Source organism: Callorhinchus milii, unplaced genomic scaffold (assembly GCF_018977255.1).
Source record: "Callorhinchus milii isolate IMCB2004 unplaced genomic scaffold, IMCB_Cmil_1.0 Scaffold17, whole genome shotgun sequence".
NCBI classification, from domain to species: Eukaryota; Metazoa; Chordata; class Chondrichthyes; order Chimaeriformes; family Callorhinchidae; genus Callorhinchus; species Callorhinchus milii.
In genome coordinates this window covers 1,725,462-1,735,027 of record NW_024704758.1, presented here as the reverse complement: position 1 = coordinate 1,735,027, position 9,566 = coordinate 1,725,462, and the positions used below count along the sequence as shown (strand labels likewise).

Below are 9,566 nucleotides of genomic sequence, written 5' to 3'. Positions count from 1 at the left end.
GACCAATTTTTTTGTTTGCTTGTTTTTTGGGAGGGATTATTACCCCCGGAGAGCGATCCCCCAATCGACTAACAACCGGGTTCCTACTTACTGCTGCGTACACAGAGGCGCATGTGTGTGTGGAGTTAGGAAACTTGCCTAAGGTCTCGTCCTGCCTGGGAATCGTACCCGGGTCCTCTCGCTTGCGAGGCGAGTGCTCTAACCACTGAGCTACAGGACTCCAGTGGGGGACATGCGGGACATGGAGTGGGGGTCTATGTGTGTGTGTGGTGGGGGGGGGGGTAAGGGGGGAATCGGGGAGGGGAGACGGCGTCCATTGTTGATATGGGAACGCTGGTTAGCTTTTGGCTTTTGTATTGTTTTGCAGAATGAAGCGACTGGGAGAGGTGAAAGGTCACCACGGAAACTCAGCACAGCCCCAAGTGAAACTGTGAAGGACGCTCGATTGTCGACCGGGTGGGGGAGGTGGGAGGTGTGGGGGGGGTGTGGGGGCTGGGGGCTGGGGTGGGGGTTGGGGGGGGGTAACGAGTCCTGTCCTGTGCCCTCGGCCCACGATGACCGCCCGTGTGAGTCTGAGCGCCATGGAGCCCCGGGCGTTGGCCGGGGTCCTGAGGAGCGCCCCCCACAGCGTCCTGGTGATCGACAGCCGCTCCTTCGTGGAGTTCAACGCCTCCCACGTGCTCAACTCCGTCAACATCTGCTGCTCCAAACTGGTCAAGAGACGCCTGCTCCAAGACCGCATGGCCATCACTGAGCTCATCCAACCCAACTGGCAGACCAAGGTAGGTCCCCAACCGTCTCACACCCTCTTCCCCCCTCCGTGCCCCTCCACCCCCTCCATGGCGCTCACACTCACACGGGCCCCTCCACCCCCCAATCCCCTCCCACTCCATGCCCCCTCCCTCCACTCCCACAACCCCAGCTCCCACACCTGCTGCTGCAGTTCCCTGACTCTCTCTTCCCTCTCCCTGCTTCCCTCCCTCACCGACCCTCCCTCCCTCCCTCCCTCCCTCCCGCCTTCATCCCTATCTCAACAACAACTTGCATTTATACAGCGCTCTTCACATGGGGTTGGGTCTCCTGGAGCGCTTTCTCCATTTCTCTACCTCAATTCTCTCTCTCAGTCACACGCTGTCGCTCTCTTTCCCTCTCCATCTTTTGCACTCTCTGTCTCCCACGCTACCTTGCTCACAATCTCTCTCTCTCTCTCACTCTCCCTTTCCATCTCTCGCTCTCTGTCTCTCCCACACACAACGTCTGTCTTGTCTGTCCGTCTGAAGTCGTCTCTCTTTTTCTCACACTCTCTTTTTCAAACTCGCTCAGAAATTCTCTCTATCTGTCTCTCGCACTCTCTCTCTCTCTCTCTCTCTCGCTCTATCCCTCTTTCTCTCGCTCTCTCTGAGCGTAGCAGTTACTGCAGTTTTGGGAGGTCAGTGTGATAGGCTGTTGATGAGCTCATGGTTGTGTGTGTGTGATTTGCTGAGGGAGTGAAGCTGAGCCTTGGGGCTGATTCCCGGCTGAGGCTTTGCTACTACACCGCTGTGTCACATCTCACGTCGTCAATATTTATTCCTCTGTGTCATACCTATTCTCCCCATCTTTGCCATCCCTCCACCGCCCACCTCACCTCCCCCCCTCCGCCCCCCCCCCCTCCCTGATCGGTCAGACTCACAGGCATTTCAACGCAGAACAACAACAACAACAAATTTTTGGGAGGATGTCCCAAAGCGGGGGTGGGGATAAAGGCTGTGGATGGGGGTGAGCGGGGAGGACTGTGTGTGTGTGTGTGCCCTCACATGTGTCGGAGGGAGGGTTGTGTGTGGGTTTGCACACATGTCGGGAGGAATTGGTGCGTGTGTGTGGGGGGGGGAGCATAGTTGGTGTGTGTGGGGGAGGTTAGTTGTGTGTGTGGGGTGGGGGAGAGGTTGTGTTAGTTGGTGTGTGGGGTGGGGGAGAGGTTGTGTTAGTTGGTGTGTGGGGTGGGGGAGAGGTTGTGTTAGTTGGTGTGTGGGGTGGGGGAGAGGTTGTGTTAGTTGGTGTGTGGGGTGGTGGTTGGCGGGGGGGGGGGGGGGGAATGTTTGGTGTCCAGCCCACCTGCTGAGCTGATGATTTGTGAAGACACAGATGGGGAGTGTGGCCACGGCTGGGGAGTGGGGAGTGGGGGGGTATTGCTGGAACAGGGACATCATCACCGCCCTCGTTGGGTGTTCCTGTTCCCAAGGAAGGAGCTAAAACAGGTCAGAGCTCCGAGCCGGCAATAACACAGCCAGCAGGGGAGGTGTCCTTATCAGGAGCTCAGATCCAGAAACATTAACCTCGCTCCCCTTCACGCTCCCTCTCACTTGTCCTAACCCTCTCTCTCACTCTCACCCGACCTCTCTCACTTTCTAGCACCCTCTCCCTCTCTTCTCTCTCTGAGGAAATACAGCTGATTTCCTCCCTCGAACTCCCCAGATTATGTTTCGCCCACAAAATACACGCGTTGCAGTATGTTGTGGAGTGCTACAGCATAGTGGTTGGAGCCCTCGCCTCGCAAGCGAGCGAGAGGACCTGGGGCTCGATTCCTGGACAGGGCGAAACCCTGAGCAAGTTTCCTTACTCCGCACACCTCTGTTTACCTGGCAGTGGATAGCAACTGGGGGGTAATAATCCCTCGCCCCAAAAATAATAATTTGGTCACGCAATCCACGACTGTTTGTGGGTCACTGCTGTGCACAAGTGGCCTCTCCATTTCATCCAGAAATCCGTAGTTAATCCACTTTACAGTATATCCTGAGGCACATTGAGACTCACAATGACATAATAAGGCGCTATATCAAATGCAAGGATTATTATTATTGTTAATAAACTCCGGGGGGAGGTGCAAATTAGCGCTCGCTCCACCTCCCCTTCTGTCTTCCCCCGTCCCCACCCACGTGGCGTAGTGTTCAAGGTGGCTCGCGGCAGGGGGAGGGGGCAATCAGAGCAGCGTGGGGAGGATGGCGGAGGGGGAGGAGAGCGGCTCTGTAATGATTTACGGCACATTCCTGGCTGGTGAGGTAACTGCAAACCTGCTCTCGCTCACTGGGAGATGTGCCGCCTCCTGGCACGTGAATGAAAACATGAGGGAGTGACTCAGAGCTGAAGATGTAAATGACAAAATGTGGTTTGCAGCTGACTTGGCAAACATCTGTGCGTACGTGCCCTCGGCACTCTGCCTGATAGCAGGCCAGTTCTCCCTCCAGCGCCTGGGATCAGCGTGTTACAACCAAGCAATCCTCTCACTGCTATAATATGCACCAGGGTGTTCGCAAAGTCCTGTTACCCCTGATGACTGAGCGTGATGCAACTGAGGTGACCCGGTCTGTGTCCGAGGCTTTGAATTCCAACAACTTGCATTTTATACAGTGACCTACACGCGGAGTAGCCTCTCGGAGCACACACTGTAACTGTTCACTGTACAGGGTGTTCACAAAGTCCTGTTACCCCCACGGATTTTTTTTCTACCAGCGCACTGACCAATAACTGAAACATGTGGAAGAATGATGATCATTGTGTTTAAAAGTATTTAACTGTATTCAGTACAAGTGTTTAACTGTGTTTAGACGTCCAGAGGGTGCGTGAGTGTGTGCGTGAGTGAGTATGTGTGTGTGTTTGTGAGAGTGTGAGTGAGCCAATGAGTGTGTGTCTGAGTTAGTGCGAGTGTGCATGCGAGTGGTTTTGAGTGTGTGTGAGTGTGTGAGTATGCGTTTGTGAGTGTGTGTGTGTGAGTAGGCGTGTGTGAGTGTGTATGTGAGCGTGAGCGCCATCATTTTCACGGCAGATCTGTTGCCATGTTCGGCGCCGAATCTTCTGTAACATGGCTGGAGTCAATGAGGAGGAAGTTACTGGCGTCAGACATTGTTACACTCGACTCAACCAACAGAAAATAAAAATTCATTGTCAGGAAAAAATCACGAGGAGGGGTAACAGGACTTTGTGAACACCCTTTACATAGACAGCTTTGCTGGGCTGTAATTACCGCCTGACTCTGGTGCTAGGGACAGCTGCTGGTGGAGGTCGAGGAATGAACGAGCAGAGACCCGTCAGTGGTTTCAGAGACTCTTCCTTAGTCCATTCGTGGAGTCCTGTAGCTCAGTGGTTAGAGCACTCGCTTTGCAAGCGGGAGACTTGAGTTCAATTCCAGGCAGGTCAGGGCGAAACCTTGGGCAAGTTTCCTTACTCCACACAGAGCCTAATCCCTCCAAAACCAAAAACAATAATAAATTGGTCATTTTCAATCTACGACTGTTTGTGGGACATTGCTGTGCGCAATTGGCTGCCACGTTCGCCCACAAATATACAGTCAATTCACTTTACAGTGTGTTCTGTGAAGCGCTTTGGGACGTCCTCCCGACGTGAAAAGTGCTATATCAAATGCAACGATTATTATTGTTGGTTATAATAATAATAATAATTAATAATCCTCACATTCGTGATAGCGCATTTCAGGTCAGCCTCTTTTAGGCACAGACACAATGGGTCGAATGGCCTTCTTCTGCGCTATAAATTTCTATGTTTCTATAGTTTCCAGAGGACATGTCAGCCTGGTGCAGCGGTAGCCCTCTCACATCTGAGTCAGAAGGTTGTAGGTTCAAGCCCACATCGGGACTTGGAATCGCAGAGCTCTCCAATGCAGCACTGGGGTGTTGCATTGTCGGAGACCCCATCCTTTGGATGAGACGTTAAACCAAGGTCCCATTTGCCTTTTTCGGTGGACGCTAAATATCCTACGATACTATTTGAAAAGAGAAAGGAGTTTCTCTCTCATGGTCTGTCCTGGCCAATAATCCCCCCAAATAAAATCGGTCATTCACTCCATGGCTGTTTGTAGGACATTGCTGTGGGCAAAACTGGCTCTGCGTTTAGGCCACAGGGTGTACTCTGAAGCGTAGTGACTGTGCGTTTCAGGCAAAATCCTGTCACATTATCTTTCCCTCCAAACGCCTGTTTTACTGAGGGTCTTCTGTGCTCCTGATAGACCCACGCGGTTCAGGTGGTGGGCTGGTCGGTCAGTCAGTCGGTCAATCAGTCGTCAGTCAATCAGTCACATGAAATGACTCAACTGTCATGGCAGCGTTCTATCCGACACTTAAAAGAAAGAATACAAGAGCTAATTGTTCCTTTTTCGCGGCGACTGTGGCACACTTTATCTCCCAGTTGATGACCTCCCCGGATCTAAAAGGAAGTGCTTTTTATTTTCCTTTGAGATCCCCGATGATACGAGGTGACTAATGGTTAGTGGCGAATGAATGGCGGCAGCACTGAACAGTCCTCTACAGAGCCTGGGCTGTTCCTGTGACCTTGGAAGAGTTTCACTGCTTCTCTTGAGTAGCTGTTTGTCATCTGCACGGTTTGCTGCCAGGGGGCGCCACTGAAAATAGGAACTCTTGATTCCTTTCACAAAGAAAACCCGATTGTACTCTTTAATAACAACAATGAATAAATCTTGCCTTTGTCTACCAACGCAAACTATCTCAACGAACTTCACAGGGAGTTTCTGCCAAGTGTAGTGACTGTGTCTTTGGAGGTGCATGCAGCAACCAATCTCCACGTAGCGCTATCAGTATCGTGGCTTTGAGACGTCTCAACAGTGCGATGAGGTGCTGCATCAAGTGACGCGAGTGGTGGTGGCGATTATTGTTATTTTCATTATTACGACTCCACAAATGGCTACAGACGGCGATTTATCTGGCGAGGCAGGTGTCAACAATAATAATGATGATGCTTTCGCTTGATATAGCGCCCTATCACGTCGTCGAGACGTCTCAAAGCGCTTCACAGAATGTGCGGCAAAGGGAACTGACTGCGTATTTCGTGGGAGAAACGCAGCAGCCAATTGAGCACAGCAGCGTCCCACAAACGGTCGTTTTTTTTTAAAAAGGGATTATGACCTCTGGAAAGGGATGCTATTTATTGCTGAGGCGTGTGGAGTAACGAAACTTGCCTAAGATTCAGCTCGGCCTGGGAATGGAACCAGAGTCCTCTCGCTGGTGAGGAGAGCGCGCTAACCACTATGATACAGTTCCTGCCTATCCATATCCCTCTTAGACACCTGGGTTGTGGCTGTACTTTGTAGTCACTCTTGGGCAGTGACTACTGATCAGGATAAGGAAGCTTGCTGTTTGTTTTTCCCCCTCTCTATCTATCTGTGTTGCCTAGGGAGACAAGTATCAGCTGCGGCAACCCTATAGCTCTCTGGCTGAGCTCAGTGAGCTGGTGAACATGAGACCGATAGCCCTGGTACGTGTCTGCAGACAGTTTCAAGTGCTCTGGCACCTCAGGAAGTTGAGAAACACCTGCTGGATTTACACGCTCTTCAGCTGCAACAACTTGCATTTATTTAGCTTCGTCTCGGAGCACTTTACAGTGGCAGAGCCTGACGCCGAGCCGAGGAGGAGGGTGACCATAAGCACGGTCGAATAGGAAGGTCTTCAGTTGTGATCTAAAGGAGGGGGGGACAAGGCTGAGGGATTGAGGGAGAGAGTTCCAAAGCTTCGAGGAGTAGTGGCTGGAAGCACGGCCGCCGATGGTGGTGCGAGGGACGAGCAGGAGGCTGGAACCGGCTGAGCGGAGGCAGCGGGTAATTCAGTGTCCTGGCAAACAATTCCCTTCCCTTGCCTCCCCGCGCACACACGTCCCGAGATAAAACTGGTCGTTCACTTCACCAGCTGGTTGTGGGACGCTGCTGTAAGCCCAAATTGGACTCCACAGCTGGGACTAGGTGGAATTTGGGGGCCTGGGAGAGTTTTGTAAGCATCTCCCTGCCCTCAGGACCAGCCGTGATGTAACATTCCCAAAATAAACGAGCGTTGAAGTATGAATCTGGTTCTGATATTCCTGGAATCCTGTTGCTCCGGGAGGAAGTAGGACAGAGGAATAAGTTGTCCCAGTTTTATTTTAATCGGGCGGGGGGAGGGGAGAAGGGGGAATGTCAACTGTTCATTCATCCNTTTTTTTGAACCGCTGAGTTTCTCTTGTCTGGCCAGTACCCAGGCCAACCGCCACCCACCCCCCCACACACACAAACCACCCCACCTCCCCCAGATAAAATCAGTCATTCACTTCACAGCTATTTGTGGTTATAACAACAACAACTTGCATTTATATAGCGCCCTTCACCCAGGGTAGAGTCCCGAAGCACTTGCTGTGCACAAATTGGCTGCCCTATTTGCCTGCAAAAAACACAGTCGCTACGCTTTACAGTGAATCCTGTGAAGCACTTTGAGTAACAAATGCAACGATTATTATTATTATTATTATTTATTATTAATATCAATAGGTTATTACAGTTTAAATCAGTCTGCTGAGGTTTTCAGTGATGGTCAGCCAGACCAATTAACACTTTCACGATTCGTTTGAATGAATGTTACTTTTCTCAATATTTTTGAGCTTCCTAAAATAACTACTTTGTGCAGGAAGATGATATTTTGTTCACCAGGTATTTTGTCAAGCCATTTGTGAATAGTCTTATTAACAGTCCCAGTTGCACTGATCATTATAGGAACAACAACAACAAAATTACATTTCTAAAGTGTCTTACACGTTGGGAGGACGTCCCAAGGCGCTGGACAATCAGCCTTTCGGACCCGAGCTGGGCGTCAGGATCGGGGAGAGTGGAGGGCAGGGGGGTAAGGAGGGTGATCGAAGGCGCGGTAGAAGAGGAGGTTCTTGAGACGGGTGGCAAGGGAGGGAGCGAGGTGGAGGGACTGCGGGATGGAGTTCTAGAGGGTGGGGGTAAAGTGGCTGAAGGTCCGCCAGTCAACGGTAGAGCATGTGAAGAACTATGTTTTGCACCTGATGGGAGAGGGGAATGGGACAAGGCTACCGAGTTTTGCCCACAAAATACACGGTCACTCCACTATACATTACATCCTGTGAAGTGCTGTGAGACGTCTCATCGATGTGACAAGGCGCTGTATCAAATGCAAGGATTATTATAACCTTGAAGCTACCTCCTCCGCGCTTCAGAAAATAGGCCGACATATTAAGCCCGGAATTTTTCACCACCCTTTACGTTTTAAGAACTTGTTCGGCAAAAGAAGACCGAAGACCATCCAGTTTTGCCTTCCACTATCCTGGGAAGTCGCTCGCACAAGTCGTGTCCCAAACTAGATATTATTGACTAACAGAAACTTGTCTAATTTGTTCTTGAAAGAAACAACACTTTCTGCTTCCACAGTTTCCCTAGAACATGGAACCTGTTCCATACGTTCACTACTCGCTCACTGAAGTAGTTGTTTTGAGGGCAATCTGGTGAACCAGGCAAAAACAGGGTGGAATTTCGAGTCTCCAGTCTTAATTATCTTTGCATTCGCTTCTAATCCAATTTCACGTCTGAATAAATCCCTTTCAAATCCCCTCCCCTCAAGCTTGCCACACAGAGAGTGCGTGTGTGTGAGTGTGCGTGTGTACATCGGTGAGTGCAATCCACACTTGCACACCTCACGCCCAACATCAGTGCGAACAGAGTCTTAACTCTTTGTAAATGCTCTTTGAAGACTCCTGACCTCATTGCTAATCCTTTAATCTCCTCCTCTCTCAGCTATTTTTACAAAGTATCCGTGACTCGCTTCCCCCTCTTGTGCCAGGTTGATCCCTGAGCCAAAATCTCATCATATCAAAGTCATCCAAACTGCAGTTAAACCTCTCCCCCTCTTTCCGCCTCCCCTCTCCCTCCTCCCAAATGGCTGGTTTCACATTCTGATTTTGGGGGGGTGGGGTAATGAATCCAGCATTTGAGTCGAATGAGACTTTAAACTCACAGTCTAGGCTGACATTCCAGCACAGTGCAGGGGGTTGTGTGGGGGCGAGGGTTGGGGGGGGGGTTGGTGCTGGAGCGCTAGATTGTTGGAGCTACCGCCCTTCGAATGAGACATTAAATCAAGGTCCCCTCTGCGTCCAGTTCATCGGGTGTTAAAGACCCTGTCGCACTATTCAAAAGGAAAATAAGTTGTCCCGGCCAGCAATCCCCCCGATAAGATTACTCGTTCACCTGTTTGTGGGTGGGGTGGTAGTGGGGGGGGGGATGTTGCCGTGCTCACATTGGCTGACGCGTTCGCCTGCAAACTACACAGTCACTACACTTCCGTGTTCACCCACGGAATACACAGTCACTACACCATGACAGCCGGTTCCCTGTGAAACGCTTCAGGAGGCTTTGAGATTTGAAGACCTTCCTCTTCGACCGTGCTTACAGTCACCTCCTCCCTCCCACCCGGGTTGATATCAGGCGCCCCCCGCCAGTGTTAGGTACTCCGAGGCGCTGCTGTTGTTGTTGTTTGTTGTTATGCGTGTGGCATTGAATGCGAGGGTTACATTAAGAACGTGAGAATTGCTAGACGATAAAAAGACCAAGGTCCATCTTCCCAGCCGTCGCCTGCACATGTATCCCAAACTCCCTATCCCCTAATGTTATTTCCTAAAAGAAAACTCTCTAATCTGATTTTGAAGGAATCATCACTTGCTTTAAGTACTTCAACCATCTCCCCAGAGAGCCTGTTCCACAGGTTCACTATTCGCTCACGTGTGTCTGTGTGTGTGTGCGC

The 9,566-nt window shown here is 51.0% G+C and overlaps 1 protein-coding gene across 1 annotated transcript in view; it reads left to right on the top strand.

Moving 5' to 3' along the window:
* Positions 1 to 502: 502 nt before the first annotated feature.
* The window catches only part of LOC103186018 (dual specificity protein phosphatase 8-like), a 36,496-nt gene continuing 27,432 nt past the window's right edge, over positions 503 to 9,566 (top strand). The window contains 1 exon segment of the mRNA XM_007904811.2: positions 503 to 782. Within this exon segment, the coding sequence (XP_007903002.2) occupies positions 555 to 782 (228 nt within the window). The 5' untranslated portion in view covers positions 503 to 554.